The following is a 15,430-nucleotide window of genomic DNA, read 5'->3' as shown; positions in this document are numbered from 1 at the left end:
TAGTGAGTACTTCTACTTTTGATACTTTAAGTACACCTTGCTGATAACACTTACTGATTTTTAATGAAGTAGAACTCTGATTGCCGGACTTTTACCTGTAATTAGGTGTTTTTAGCACTGGTGCTTTCGCTTAAGATTCAGATCCTTACCTGGTCCTAAGTGTTCAGGTTAGGGTCTGAATACTTCTTCCGCCACCACTGCCAACAGATGAGTCCACTGTCTACAACAGGGGCAGGCATGTACGGACACTCGGCAGGTTTTCATTCCAAGGACTTCACCGCTGACCAGCAGTCATACCACTAGGGGGACGAACCCATCAGTTGAAACCACCCGCTGAGGTGATGCTTGTGGCGAAAACCTGTTGGGTCGCCGTCACAGGTGGGCGACCGCCTCTGGTCCAGCTACAGCTCCTTCCGCAGCTCAGCTGGATCAAAGTGCGTCGACAACCCTGTCCAAGGTGCTGAATCCGCGTCCCCCGGGGGTGATGGAGCTGTCTGAGGTACCGGGCGTTGAGCCTGACCGGATGGCCAGATTAAGCCCCTATGGGGCCCCATGGCCAAAAAAGTTGTCACAGGGCCCCTATTAACCCCCACAGTATACATGGTAATGTCATTATATCCTCAGGCACCCAGGAACTGACCAGAGCTCTGGAGCTGAAATGATTAGTCAATTAATCGCTTAGTTAGTTGACAGAGGATTCATTTGCATGTCATTATTTCAGTAGAAATACCCAAAATTCACTTAATACAGCTTCTCAAATGTGAGTATTTGCTAGTTTTCCAGGTTTTTCCCAACATTTTGGGGTTTTCGACAGCTGGTCAGAAAAACATTTGAGAATGGTAACTTGGGCTTCAGGGAAGATTGATGATATTCACTGAACAACCAACAACCATTATTGAAGAAAATAATTGTCAGATGCACTGATAATGAAAATAATGAAATTAAAATATGACAATAAAAATAGAAAAAGTTGTTGGTTGCATGCTTACAGTTCTCCTATGATGGGACAGTACGACTCTGCTCCGGGTTTGCTGCGTGTCGATCACTTGCTAGGGAGAAAAACCGGAGCGGCTTGATAGAACACAACTTTCCAAGCAATGAGAAGAATATAAAATAAAACAACTCGGGTCTTAAAACCAGATTTTGGTTCCTCTAGAAGATGGAGAATGGAGGGCCCGGCATAGCTGATATTGTACGTCGTGTGGTGTGCTTTTCTGACAGATTTGCGATTAATCAAAATATGTTGACCCGAATGATAGAGAGCAAACCTGGGGCTTTTTTTGGGGGGGCTCCTGGGGGTCTGGGGCCTGTGGGCAGTAAGTTTCCCGCTCTGCCTGACATACAGATTCACGGCCTATATTTTACCAGACATTAATGTTATTTAGGAGAGTTGACAGTCCTTTTTGCTCACAGTGTTTTTTTTCTTTTCCTTCCTCGTCACCACTGATATCAGACTCTGTGGGTGCAAATATGTCCCGTCGGCAGAGGATCAGGAGGGAGAGGACGAGCAAGTCTTCTTTCTCTGGCTCTGTGCTTGGTTTGTGGTAAAATGTTACAAACTGTGGCCAAACAAGTAAAACCGACCTTGCGCTTCAATAATTGATCAGGCGCTGACTAAATTATTGAAATATGCGCGTCAGTCAGCAGCGACGGCCGTTGGAAAAAAAAAAACAATATATATTAGGAGCTCGTGTGCTCGACCAATCGGAGACGGAGATCCCACACTCCCTGCCGAGTTTCCACCAATCAGAGTTCCACTTCCTCCATTTCCCGCTGTGGACTCGGGAGTCGGACGGAGCGTTCCTCTGGTCCAGAATGTGAATCAAACGCCGCCGTCGGCACGAGCATGGGAGACTCTCCTCTCGCACTGCGAAGGTGTCGCGCATGACGGAGCCTCGTACGTAAGTAGACGCCGTGTGTCTGAGCACCTCTGAGGCGCTGGCCGAGCGCCGCCCGTCCCCCGGGGATGTAAACAGCTTACGGCCGACTTTGCGGCGTAAAGAGCCCAATGATATCAGCTGCCTGCGTTGTCGCGCCGCTTGGCATGCCTAAACCGTTGTCTCGCATGCACTCTGAAGCCGTCCCAGCATGGGCCTCGGAGGGGGTGGCCGCGGGTATCGGCTGTTGCACCTGACGCGTCCGTTGATATTCCCTTGACGACCGCGGATCGGATACCAGTATTCAGGTAGGCTGCTGTTTGAGCGGACAGTGTTTCTGATCCTGGATTTACTGTGTCTGTGTGTGTGCGTGTGTTTGTGTTTGTGTTTGTCAAGCTCCACTGCAGGCTATAAGTCACTGCACATTTATTCCGGAACACTGAACTAAACTATGTCGCCTGGCGTGTGTTTACTCACAGTCTTTGGTTCAGTGTGTTTTGGACTCGAGGGTAACGCTCGAGTGTCGAGTCGAGTAATTGCAGAGTTCCCAGAGACGCAAGTAAAGGCCCGTGTCGACGGGTAGCGGTAGCAGAGGCACAGTGACAGTCCAGGGTCATTCCGTACCGTAGCGGATTAGTATCGGTCGATAATGCCAAGCTCAAGTCGAGCTACTCGTTCAGAATAAAAGTGGGACTTCCGGTCAGCGATTTCAAATTAAAAACTTTATTGGAACGTTTTTGTGGCACCAACTTAAAAAAAACAAACAAAAAAAACACACACACCTGGAGTTAAAACGAAAAACCGGCGCATATTTGACACCCTATAAAGTCAGAATTTTATTTCAGAAGAACTAGCAGAGATGGAAAATAACTGTCACTGGACATGAAGCCTTTACTTATGGCCGTACTTCTCCAGGACATCAACTGGGCTTAAGCGCCCAGAGTCGTAACACGTACACCCTACACACCGTACGCACACATACAGCTCGGAAGGATGAGCGCTATCTTGCCGTCTCTGTTCAGGGGCCACCATGCCCGCCACGCTGCTGTGGGCCGTGGACGTGTACGGCCGGGTGTACAGCCTCTCCACCGCCGGCCAGCGCTGGGAGCGCGCCGACGACATGCTGCTGGAGCTGAAGCGCGTGACTGCGGGCAAGGGCCGCTGCTGGGGCATCGGCTGTGACCACCACATTTACCTCAACATGATGCCCGGCGAGACGCCCGTCCGCTACCGGGAGGAGACCTACGAAAACCAGGTCAGCCCAGCCCGTACTCTGTCGCGCCGGAAACGCGGGCAGCTGTGCGTCGCTAATGCTAAAGGTGCCGTTTGCTGTCCGTCCCGCAGAGGTGGAACCCGGTGGACGGCTTCGCCGACACGCTGCTGCCCACCGACCGCTGGCCGTGGAGCGACGTGACCGGCACGAACCCCCGACCGCTGAACGGCTTCCAGTCGCCCTCCCGCAGTTGGGAGTGGGAGGGCGACTGGTACGTGGACCAGAGCTGCGGAGGAGAACCCAGCCAGACTGGGGTGAGAGAGAACGCACGCCCCTCGTGAACACACATACACATGTCCCTTTCTTTATTTCCAGCTGTCTGCCCTTTTGCTCTCCTCCTGATTTGGACTGGTCTAACGTATCAGGTCTGTCCCTCTTCAGGGCTGGGAGTATGCGGTCGATTTCCCGGCCAACTTCTCGCCGGACAAGAAGTGGAACTCCTGTGTCCGCCGGAGGCGCTGGATCCGCTACAGGAGATACGTCGCACAGGGCACCTGGGCGAAGGTTTGGACCCGCTCTCTCTACTCTTTTACCTGTAAGATCCCTCGGGTGAGTCCGGCCCGGTGCTCGGCGTAGAGTAGGCGAGCACCGGTGAGACCGAGATTCAAGTTGCTCTCCTCCTCCAGATCCCGCGGGACCATCCCAAGAGACCTCCGCTGCCGCTCTGTGACATCAGCTGCGGCGGCTGGGAGATGAGCGACCAGTCCGGACGGTATCCCAACCTCTGGGGTGTGTCCCAACAAGGACAGGTCAGTCTACTGGACCAACAGTTCCAGGATGTGAAGTACACCTACATTTCTTTCTCCCCTTTTTTTTCTGTCAACTTAAGGAGGGATTAGATGCTCCACTGCTGAAACCTTCATTCATACGACTCCATGCAAACATATCATGCAAAAACTTTGCTTGTCATCGCTTGTCATGAAGACAGATACAGCAAATTTCGGTCCCCGTCAGTTACTATAACAACAGGCTGCCAACCGGCTGAAAGTGAGGTTCACTTCTAGTTTTTGGCCACAAGGGCGCAGCATGACTCCACGTGCACAATGCACCAAATGCAACTTTTTTTTTTTTTTTAAGAAGACAATTAAAATAGAGCGTTTTCAACCATATGCCACTCAGTCTAATCTTATGACTATTTTTCCCCTCGTAGGTGTGGTTCAGGGAGGGCATCCACCCTCGGGTCCCAGAGGGCTCCAGCTGGGAGGAGGTAGAAGTGCCCAAGGAGGTGGCTCAGTTATCAGCTGGCCCCGGGGACCTGCTGTGGGCTTTACTCTGGGATGGGAACCTGCTGGTCCGTACGGGCCTCAGCCTGGACAGTCCAACTGGTCAGCCGTCACTGTAGTTCACATTTACCCCCCAAATAATTCTCCATTATCTCTCACCTTAGCCCTTTCTTCTTGTTTTAATCCTGGTCCATCTTATATGATCATTTGATGATCGCGCAAATTTTGCTTGGATGTGACTTCTCCACCTCTTTTTTTTTGTTTTTTTGTGAGCTTTTACCGTTGCTCTCAACAGAAATTGCTCTAAAGTAGGAAATTGTTAGTGCAATTTCACCCAGACAATGTTTTTTTACAGCATCACAGTATTTGAGGTGTTTATAATAGTCACTCCTAAAAAAGCACACAAAAAAAACTAAACACCAGACTGATACATTTTCAAAAGTCAAGGGTCATGTTTTATTCTGTGTCATTTGAATCAAAGGTGCCATTGATGCTATCGTTGGCTTTGTAGAGCAGTATATTTTAAAAAACGGAACTGTCACATTTAATGACGCCAGTTTGCTTATATTAGCTCTTGTTTCGGTGCCGTGTAAATAAACCTTTGCTTTCAATCAGGCACATCGTGGGTAGAGGTGGAATCACCGGGAAAGGAGGTCGAGGCGCTTCATGTGGCTGTTGGAGTCAGTGTGGTCTGGGTGGTCACCAAAGACTACAAGGTGAATCCATGCTTCTCACGTGTAGCATGTAGCTGTATAGTTGTGGTTCACCGTGGCGGTAACACATCTGTATCTACGCGTTTGTGTTTGTGTGTGTGGCTCAAGGTGTGGTTCAGGCGTGGCGTGAACTCTCACAACCCCTGTGGCTCCGGCTGGATAAGCATCGTAGGGGAGATGATGATGGTGGACGTAGGACTCAATGACCAGGTTAGAAGATCTCTGTTGCAAATTGGGCTGTTGCAAAAAAAAAAAAAAAAACCCCAAGAAACACCCACACACCTTAGATGGTTTAGATTGCCTTTTTGAATATGTAATTGAACAGAATTGGCAGCAAATTCATCTTAATAATGTAGTGATATTATAATGAGATATTATATTTGTGCATATAATGTGGGTTCAACAATGTAGCTATTACTACTGAGGCCATAACATTTGAATGCAAAAACAACATGCTAAGATATAGGTTTTATGTCTTTATGTTTTTTGAAATTCAGTTATTAAGACTATAATTTTACTTTAGCATTTCAGCCTTTTTGACTCCTTTAAACCTCACTGTCGCCAGCCTCTGTACTTCCCCTTGACGGATTCACTTCAGCCTCTCTCTGGATCTGGTTTCAGCACAAACCAGATCGGGGCTGGGGTTCGGGGGCAGAAAAGGCTTCACTCTGTATCTCACTGCGGAGGACTTTGCTAGCACTGCAGACCCGCATCTCGCACCTCCTCCCCTTCTTTCTCTCACCCCTGTTCCCCCTCCCCCAGCCCTTCTACCTCTGGCGCTGCCCTGTAACAAGAGTACAGCCAGCCGCTCCGGCCAATGCCCAGCCTTATATATCCCCAGACTATATTCCCACCGGCATACCTGACATATGGGAGACTCCCTAATTAGAAGCTGGCTAAGCTGTCGTCATTATATCCCATATTTCTTATTTCAGGCCTGCAATTATGGATGTGGCTTGTGTGAGGTGGCAGGTGCCGGTGTTACAGTATATGATCTTATAAAAGTAACGGTTACTAGTGTCCTACTAGTACCTCCGATGCATTTTTAAAGAGTGAATACAAGTTTTATTGAATTTAATTTGACAGTTATTATGTATTCTGCCATATTTATCATATTCGGGTGTTATCTTCTTACTAAATTTCTTTCTTGTTATTACTGTTTGATGTGACATATTACAACTGCCGTGTCGGTGTGTGCATGTGATCGTTGTGTTTCACCTTTGTTTTTCTGCACTGTTTTCTTTGCTATTGTCTTGTCAGGTGTGGGCGGTCGGTGAGGACCGCGGCCTGTATTTCAGAATGGGTGTAACCCCGTCTGAACCAAGTGGGAATGGCTGGATTCCTGTTTCTGCCCAATGGGGTCATAGTAAAGAGGTTATTCCACCCAGGTCTGTATAAATAATTGAGTTGAATCTTTTAACTGACACATGAGTTACAACCTTTGTTTACAGATACCTGGATGTGCTTTTTGAAGCAACACTGCCTCATTATACCCTTTATTTTTTCTGCTCTGTCCATATGTTTTTGTTGTTTAATAGACATGACTGTGAGTTTAGTGGGCAGCTGACTGAGGCCTCACAAGGCTCAGTTCTGAGCTGCACTGACTCCGACTCAGAATTAGGTCCTCCTGACCCGCAAAACACAAATGATACCCCAGTCCTGGAGGCAGCAGCCCCCTGCGTAGTCCCTTTAGGAAGAGCCAACACTCTTACGCCTCCCCTGGAGGCGGAGGACGCTCCCTTAGCCTCCCAGCAGGATGTCCCCAAACCCTTCATCCCTGCCAGCGACAGCTTCATCAACAGCCTGGTCTCAGACCGCGACAAAACGTCCGCATCGCAACCGACCATCACAGAGATACCGCAGGAGGAGGTTGAAGAGCTGTCCCCAGCCCCGATACTCCAGACCCCTGTAGCTGCAGGACAGGATGTCCCCTGGATGAACGTGGATCTGGAGGGGGCAGAAGCAGCAAGAGGGGCACAGGCGGCGGGGCCCTCACCGGCTGGTGGCAGCGCTGCTGCCACCTACACACTTGGGACTCTGGAGACCGCTCAGGGTGTCGGAGAAGAGGACGGACCAGTGTGGGCCTGGATCTCCGGTGGAGGCTGCGATGTGCATGCGAGTTCACAGATCAGCTGGCTTAGTCCCACAGGTAAAATGAAAACCAGTATGATTTATGTATTCATCCACAATTTTTAAAAATCTGGGCATGAAATAAATAAGAAATGACGGTCATGTTAATCTGAATGTCAGTTCATATCTGTGTATATGTGATATTTGAATGTTGTACGCTCTGCGTCTGTTTGTGTGTTGCAGCTGTTGCCTGTGTTTACAGTAGACGTACTGTGCGTGGTACCTCTACGGTTGTCTGTCTGCCTAAATGTCCGACGTGTATGTCTGTCTGTCAGGTCCTCTCACCAGCTCTCTGTCACTGACCCCAGTTCAGTCAGCAGCCTGGAGCGAGCAGCAGCAGCAGCAGCAGGAACACAGAGAGGAGATCAGCAAGAAACCGCTGGAGAGAAGCAACGTAAGACGAGTTTAACACTTCTCTGTAACTCCCCCTTTCTGTCTTGAATTGAATTTATCTCCTCTCTTGTCACATTCATCATATCTCAGTGTACATACGGGGTCTGGTCCCGTCTTTGTCCTGTCTCCCTCGCCAGTCGGTGTGGGTGCGTAAAGGCGCACTGCGCTGGTGGAGAGACTGGAAGCCTCAGCGCTGGGTGGATGTGGGTGTTGCTCTGGAGCAGTCCACCAAGTCTGATGGCAGGAAGGACAGCATTTTCTTTGTCTACTACACGCAGTATGATGAGAAAAAGGTTGGTTTTCTCTGTTATGATCGGGTACATAAACAGCACAAAGAGTAAGATTACCTCATGTATTTTATTAAGTAGACAAGGGGACTATCCCATAACTGTCTGTGAACAGCTGTCTTTCGCTGATTCTTGTTCCCGGTCTCTTTATTTCAGTACCTTCAAGTGTTTATAAATGAAGTGACGGCACTGGTTCCAGTTCTCAGGGACTGCCACTATGCCTTTGCCGTGTACACAGCCCAAAGGACCAAACAGAGGTGGCCTCTGGTCCTGGCAGCACAAACTGAAAAGGACATGAATGACTGGGTAACGCAAACAGATCGTGCAACAAACGCTAAAGTGAAAAGTGTAGCTTAGAAGATTGTATGTTAGGCAGAATTTTCATCTTTTTATTCTTCAATTATTCTTTTCTAGCTAAAGCCCACGGCACATCACATTGATCACATGTTTCTCTGTCTTTTTTCTATGGGACCAGCTGTGCCTGTTGTCTGACTGTTGCTGTGAGTGTCGAGGGATCACAGGTCCCCCTTCCAGACAGGCCCTGTGGGCCACCACCTCAAAGGGAGACACCATGGTCCATGAGCCGTCCTTCTCCCTGGAGGTTCCTGCAAACTCACTGGCCTGTGACCTCATGTGAGACTGAGACCAAAGAGAAGACTCTGTCTGTCTGCGTTATGTTTCCTTTCACTGTCTTTCTCGTTGTCTTGACCCGGTTTCCCATCAACTTTTTTTGTTTACATTGACTTAATTCTGCTAAGTGCCAGTTAAGACGTTACTAACAAGGCCAACCCACTGCTTTGTCCGGTGACAGTAGGTATTATTTGTGCTGCTTAATGTGTCAGCCTCTCTCCCACTTTGTGTGGCAGCACTTTGTCCTCCATGTGTGCTAAATTGTGTGCTAGCAATAATGTGGCTAATGCTGGGTGCTTCTGCTGTATGGTGCTGCAGGTTCTGGCGGCAAGTCCCGGGACACTTGCGCTGTGTAGAGTCTAACAGTCTGGGGCTGGTGTGGGGCATCGGGTGGGACGGCACCGCCTGGGTCTACAGTGGGCGCTATGGGCGACAGCCCACCCCGGGTAAACCTGCCCATGTAGACATCTACCCATATGTTGTTTCCAAAAATGGAAAAAGAATTCAGATATAATCCACACATCTAGGCTCCCCTCCTTTATACTGATATGTGTGAACCTTTTGATGGGTCCTCCTTATCAGAGGCCTGGTCTTTTTCCTCAGTTTGTCATGTATTCTTATTGTTACTGTTGTAACAATTAATCAATTGGTCGATCAACACTAAATTGATCTGTGACAATTTAGATAATTGCTTAAAGTACAATTTCTCAAGTTCAGACTCTCTTGAACGACAGGCGACCTTCCGAGGTATTTTTAGGTTCTGATAATTTGAGATAGGAATTTATCTTGTTTTATATTTATACGCTAAATGCTTATTCCATAATCTATAATTGGTACAGTAATCTATAATGAAAATAATCATATGCCACATTTCATTTCAGTAATTAACTTACAAACACATAAGAGAGAATGAATGTAATATCTTCGTGCTAACAGCTTGTAGTTTGGTGTGCGATCGCTTGAGCATGGTTTGAGGATCTACCGTCTGCTGCAGCTGTAGAGACCGTTATGCTCACAAGTGTATGACTACTTTATGTGCTTTCATAAAATTTTTGTCCGTGTTCGCGTGTACCGCAGGAGATGCTGTTCAGATGCACCAGCAGACTGATGTCAGGAGTGTACATGTATATGAGAATCAGAGATGGAACCCTATGACTGGATACACAGACAAGTAAGAATTTCTCCTTTTACACTGTTTTTAATAAAGTCTTTGCGGTTGATCTTGATCTTTGTAGCTGTGCTCAGTTAAAGCCTGTCGGCCAAAACGTTTTGGCTTTGGAAAAACGCTTTGGCTGTTTGTTTTTTGGCACACTTCTCCAGAGGACTTCCTACAGACCGCCCGATGTGGAGCGACGAAAGTGGGCTGAAAGAGTGCACCAAAGCGAACACACACCCACCCTCCCCTCAGTGGTCCTGGGTAGGTGGTATCCCGAGGTTAATTCCCAGTCAAAATTCCTCCTGGAAACACATTTGACTTCTTGTCTCATCACCAGCTGATTCTCCGCCATCAACCTGTGTTTCAGGTATCAGAGTGGGCTGTGGACTGCAACGTCCCTGGAGGAACAGACAAAGAAGGCTGGCAGTACGCCGCAGACTTCCCTGTGTATGTAACAACACTTTTCTCAGGATGATGTCTCAAAGAAAAAAGAAAAACAGCATTGTGAATGAGGTGCGCCATTCATCTGACTTCTGTCTCTCCTGCAGGACATTTCACGGCCACAAAACCATGAAAGACTTTGTTAGGCGCAGAAGATGGACAAGGTAATCACTCACACACTTGCACCTTTCTGTGGTTTGTAATTCAAAGTTTACTACAGCATCAAAACGATCACATGTTCTACATACAGGAAGTGTAAGATCACATTGAGAGGTCCATGGCAGCAGGTCCCACCCATCCCGCTGAGTGACATCTCTCTGATGGCCTGTCTGGCCCAGAGCAGGATGGAGCAGGTCCCTGTCTGGGCCCTCAGTGACAAGGGAGATGTCCTGTGTCGTCTGGGAGTCAGCCCCCAAAACCCAGCGGTGAGGAACGTGTGCAGAGTACCTCTGACAGATTACTTTAACGCTACTTTAACTCTCAAGCGGAGGAGACTTACACGTGTGCAGCGGGAAAAGCGATTTCACTGTAATTCCTGACTTTCAGTTTGCGTCTCCTCCCTGCAAACACTGCAGTTGCAAATAAGGCTGCTTCCTAACTCCAGTGTGCCTGATCTTCCAGGGCAGCTCCTGGCTACATGTAGGCACAGATCAGCCCTTCAAGTCCATCTCCATCGGCGGAGCCAACCAGGTGTGGGCCATCGCCAAGGACGGAGCTGTGTTCTACAGAGGATCAGTGTCCCCACAAAACCCTGCAGGTGAGTTTTAGGATGTGGAACAGTAGGGCAGAAAGTCGAAATGTTTGCAGCAGGAAAGGCCAATAAAGGTCCTGTGCTGAATCATCTGAGTACATGTACCCAGTGCCCAGTAATATACCCAGTAATGGTCCAAATGAAGCCAAACTTCCAGTGCTATTGTCCCTCCACAGGGGAATGCTGGTACCACATCCCTTCTCCTCCAAGACAGACCCTCAGACAGCTGTCGGTGGGCCGGACCTCTGTCCTCGCCGTGGATGAAAACAGTGAGTAGAGTATTTTTTTATCCCTTTAAAATTGGAGGACATGAGGAGAATGAGAGAATTAAACTAGTTTAATGTCCCGTAGGTAACCTGTGGTACAGACAGGGCCTCACCCCCAGCTACCCTCAGGGCTCCGCCTGGGAGCTCATCTCCAACAACGTCACCAAGGTTTCTGTGGGACCGCTGGACCAGGTCAGTTTCACTGCGGTCCTCCTAACCGTGGCGCAGACAGGAAGTGAGGCCGGGAAATCAGTTTGAGTTTATTTTGTGCAGATATTTACCAAAGCCATTAGAACGGCGACGCTTGATTTACCCATCGAGGGCAAGTATTAACAGGAATTGAGGGCACTTTTTTGCGGACTGTGAGCGGACTGGCGTTCGGCTCAGCGCTCTTGTTTTCTCCAGGTGTGGATCATAGCAGACGGGGTTCCAGGTTTCCCTGCTGAGTCGCCGGGAGCTGTCTGCCACAGGCTTGGGGTGGGGCCCGTGCAACCCAAGGGCCAGTCCTGGGACTATGGTATAGGGGTGAGTGCATTATCATTAGACTTAATCCATCCAATTCACATTTCATTAATAATATAAAATGAAAAAAGAAAACAAAAACACTTACTTTTGTATCTGTATTATATGTGATCATTTATAGGGGCACCGCTACATTGCTTATGTCTGCTTTGTGAAATAATATTTACTTTTAAAGTTGGCACTCAAGGAATTAAAATAAAGCGCGGAAGACATACTTAAAGGATAATACTAGTGTTATTCTTGTTATTATTATTATTATTATTATTATTGTCAACAAAATCCACTGAAAACAGCAATGTGTTAGTCTCATACTTTCTGACTCCCCCAGCGTGCCTGTGGCTCTCAGCCTGGTCCAACTGGCTGCTTCAGAGGATGTAAATCTTTTTAAAAGAGCTCGCAAATGTTTAGTTTCACTTTTAAAAGAAGCTCAGTAATTTCACAGACAAAACTCCATCAGCATTACGGTTGTGGCAGCATCAAACAAACCAAACAGCAAAATTACACAGCCAGTTTATTAAATTTTTTAAATTTATTTTTAAAATTGGATTTATACAACAGGGTTTAAACGTGTTTCCTGTATATTGTGGCCTCATTGTTGCCCTCTAGTGCATTAGTTAAATAAATGCAGGTAAGTTAGCAGATAGATATGAGATCTGTGCATGTAAGCTGTGCAAATGCAGAAGAATTTGTAACAATCATATTCAGGTGCTGACAGTCCTTTATATGTTTTTGACTTCCAGGGAGGATGGGAGCACATCAGTGTGAGGGGGAACTCAGCAGAGGCTCCTCGTGCCCCCCACCCTCCACCTGCTGGACCCCCGCGACCTCCGACACAGGCGAACGGGACCGCCGTGGGTGTGTAGCACCCACTCATCTCCTCCTCCCGTGCCCCGGCCCTGTTTGTGCCTGGATCTACATTCGTCCCCTCAGACCACTCCAGCAGGCTCTTATCCCTTCATTTAGTGGGGATGCACAATCGCACCACTGAGTTCCTATTGTACATTTTGGTTGGATTCGACTCTTGATAGGTGGATGAATGTTGCTCTCTGGCTTGTTTGCCCTCGCAGAAATCATGCCAGTGTGCAGTCATGACAAAACAGAACAAGGGAGCATTTAAATGGGATGGATCTTAAAAGTGAGTGCATGTGTTTGCCCTTACTAGGCTTTGGCTACTGAGTGTTTTTGGATCTAGCAATAGCTTTTATACTTATATACAATATCCTGTGAAAACCTAAGAGGCTGGTACTTCGATAAAGGGCTAAGGCTTGGGTACCACACTAACTCGTCTTCAGACATACAATTTCACTGTAGCCGAAATTGTCTTGGTTTGTAGAGTGTTGTTGTTTTGTTTGTGTTTATTATTTCTCTGACATACATTTGCATGTGATTTCATTTATTTATTTATTTATTTATTAATGATGCTCTTGTTGACTTTTGTTTCTCCATATGTTTTGTCCTATTATATGTTTGTAATGGAGTGTTCTTTGCCCGTTTCGCTACAACAAGCCTTCCTAATATCGAGGGCTTTTTCAAAAGGACTGGCAAAATTTAAGCTATTCATACTGGATGAAAATATATGGCTCTTAATTACGAGAGACTGCAATGGAAAATATGAGACATTCAGTCTGCGATAAGGAAAAGTTCTTCCTGTCAGTATCACACCCAACCACATGACTGCTATGACCGTGACTCTTGTAACTGCACAGCAGGTCTGAATGTCACCGTGACCGGACATTCATCTTCCAAGGGCATTGAAGTGTGAAATAAAAGTCTAAAAATACTGCTACATGTTCCGACATCATTTCACACTAGATTTGGAAAACGACCTGACTGCAGTACCTCGGCTAACAGCAGTGAATCACTTACCTTTTTATTTAATTCATTCGATTGTGAAGATGGGTGTCTTTCTTTTGAGAGCAGGAGAGAGAGAAATGACTAATCTATGTTACGCTCAACCAGGCGTGTGCATCAGCTTTCACAGGCCTCCTCTCCACGACAGTCGCATACTGCCGAGGGGATCCAAATTCTGCAGGGGAAACGCTCCATCACAGCAGAGCCTAGCCAAGGCCTCTCTAGTAGACCTACACCTGCCCAGGGCTTCTCACCCTGGGCAACTCCTATCCAGCAGTCTAGTTTTGAGAATCGCCGTTGTGTGCGGAGCTAAACCATATTTCTAGCTGATACCACTCTTACCTTCCACGCTTGGTCTGGCTCCTCCCCACCAGTGATTACATTCCAAAAGCCAGCTTTTTATGGCCTAGGTTCATTCCTTGCCTGCCAAGACACCTGACTCCTTCACGCAGACTCACTATGTGCAGCTAGCCCAAAGAAATGTGTCACATAAGATACCAGCCGTAATTAGAAGTTCATTTGCATTTATTTTCATATTAAACAGTGTAATTATAAACATTTCATTCAATTACACTAAGCATGATCAATATGAAGTAAAAATATTTTTAAAATCTACAAGTTTAAAGGACAGAATGAATTCACATCCGCTTCTGTGTCTTAATTTAACTGCTTTTAAGCCAATGACTGATATGTTCCTCTGATCAACTCAGCTTTAAGTTACAAAATGAAACCTCATACCTATAACTCAGTTACATCATTTCCCATTTACAGACCCAAAAAAAAGAAAGAAAAAAAAACCCAAAAAACATTTATATACATCAGTACAGTTTAACATTAAGTTACATTTCTCAAATGTGCAAGATTAAGCAAATGTATACTGTAGTCAAATAAAACAAGATTTCCTTAAATAAACGTTCAAGTTTAACTGAAGCACAGGCTGCTGGTTTTTAACAAAGGTTAACATTGTCTAAGATACAGTGCCTTCTGTATGGGGCAGGAGAGATGGACATTATCTACTACAGTTGAAGTATAGCTGTTCATCAGGTCGTCAGTGACAAAATCATGAAGGTATTTGAGTCATTAAAAGAAATGGACCATACAGTAACTGTATAACCTACAGTTTCAAATAACTGATTTTTTATAGCTGTACATGAAAACCTGGGTGGGGGTGGGGGGGGCGCACTCATGATCCATAACCATTTGCATTACGCTTCTATACAGAAACTGATCTTGACACGTGCATGAACACACATCCCCAACCAACCCTGTACAGCCACAGAAACAATGGATGGCCTGCAAAAGATACGATGATGAAATGCTCTAAATTTCAACTATTTCCTTTAGGAGGAAAATGCCGTCTGAACAAGTCAATTAAGTTTGACACAGTAAAAAAAACCAAGGCAGACAACTCTGTTCATGACACTGAAGTTGACAAAAGCAGCAGTGTTTTTTGTTCTAGTAGTGATTTTTTTTTTTTATGAAGCTTTAAGTCCCTGCACATTACTGAAGAAACGCCGCCACGTTCACCAGCTCATCCAGTGAACTCCTACGCAAATTTCAACCAAGTGATGAAATTCATTGCACATTTGTTTACAAACAGCTCAATACACATTTTCATTCTGAAATTTAAAAATAAAATCTCCCACTTTTTACACAATCTCACTTAACGTGTGACTTTAAATTCTGTAGCAATAGTAAATGGAGGAGTGCAGCTGTCGTTAAAGCATCAACAGGCACTGTGATAAGACCCAGTGACAAGTAGTGGAGAGACAAAACCATCCAAGCAACTTGCTGAACAATTCAGAGCATAAAATGAAGCATTACAACATGATTAAGTTTTTCCTCTAAACTGCCTTTCTTTTGAATCCCCCTTTAAGGATTAATGACAATTCTTGTCTAGTAACACCCACAGTTCTT

At 46.5% G+C, this 15,430-nt stretch overlaps 1 protein-coding gene across 3 annotated transcripts; it reads left to right on the top strand.

Annotated features, from left to right (window-relative positions):
* The first annotated feature begins 1,803 nt into the window (after positions 1 to 1,803).
* On the top strand, positions 1,804 to 14,394 carry tecpr1b (tectonin beta-propeller repeat containing 1b). 3 transcript variants are annotated; one of them, XM_040124250.1, is made up of 26 exons: positions 1,804 to 1,901; positions 2,079 to 2,185; positions 2,900 to 3,132; positions 3,222 to 3,404; positions 3,532 to 3,654; positions 3,777 to 3,899; positions 4,301 to 4,475; positions 4,989 to 5,089; positions 5,195 to 5,296; positions 6,347 to 6,474; positions 6,625 to 7,235; positions 7,492 to 7,610; positions 7,747 to 7,902; positions 8,053 to 8,202; positions 8,372 to 8,529; positions 8,845 to 8,972; positions 9,604 to 9,697; positions 9,847 to 9,943; positions 10,050 to 10,129; positions 10,231 to 10,287; positions 10,374 to 10,548; positions 10,745 to 10,880; positions 11,051 to 11,143; positions 11,226 to 11,332; positions 11,546 to 11,665; positions 12,403 to 14,394. In XM_040124250.1, exons 3-26 carry the CDS (start codon positions 2,908 to 2,910, stop codon positions 12,523 to 12,525), a joined length of 3,564 nt encoding a protein of 1,187 aa, XP_039980184.1. In that variant the 5' UTR covers positions 1,804 to 1,901; positions 2,079 to 2,185; positions 2,900 to 2,907; the 3' UTR covers positions 12,526 to 14,394. The 3 variants fall into 3 exon arrangements, with proteins under 3 accessions (XP_039980184.1, XP_039980185.1, XP_039980186.1); XM_040124251.1 differs by lacking the exon at positions 2,079 to 2,185 and having other exon boundaries at positions 1,854 to 1,901; XM_040124252.1 differs by having other exon boundaries at positions 1,854 to 2,185; positions 7,525 to 7,610.
* Positions 14,395 to 15,430: the final 1,036 nt, after the last annotated feature.

Source organism: Xiphias gladius, chromosome 3 (genome assembly GCF_016859285.1).
Source record: "Xiphias gladius isolate SHS-SW01 ecotype Sanya breed wild chromosome 3, ASM1685928v1, whole genome shotgun sequence".
Lineage (NCBI taxonomy): Eukaryota > Metazoa > Chordata > Actinopteri > Istiophoriformes > Xiphiidae > Xiphias > Xiphias gladius.
This window is presented reverse-complemented; position numbering and strand designations above follow the sequence as displayed.

Excerpts from the sequence above, each read along its gene's own strand:
- tecpr1b (XM_040124250.1), top strand. The coding sequence starts at position 2,908 with ATGCCCGCCACGCTGCTGTGGGCCGTGGACGTGTACGGCCGGGTGTAC. Across the intron at positions 6,475-6,624 it reads AAAGAGGTTATTCCACCCAG|ACATGACTGTGAGTTTAGTG; the intron begins GTCTGTATAAAT and ends GTTGTTTAATAG. Across the intron at positions 11,666-12,402 it reads CCTGGGACTATGGTATAGGG|GGAGGATGGGAGCACATCAG; the intron begins GTGAGTGCATTA and ends TTTGACTTCCAG.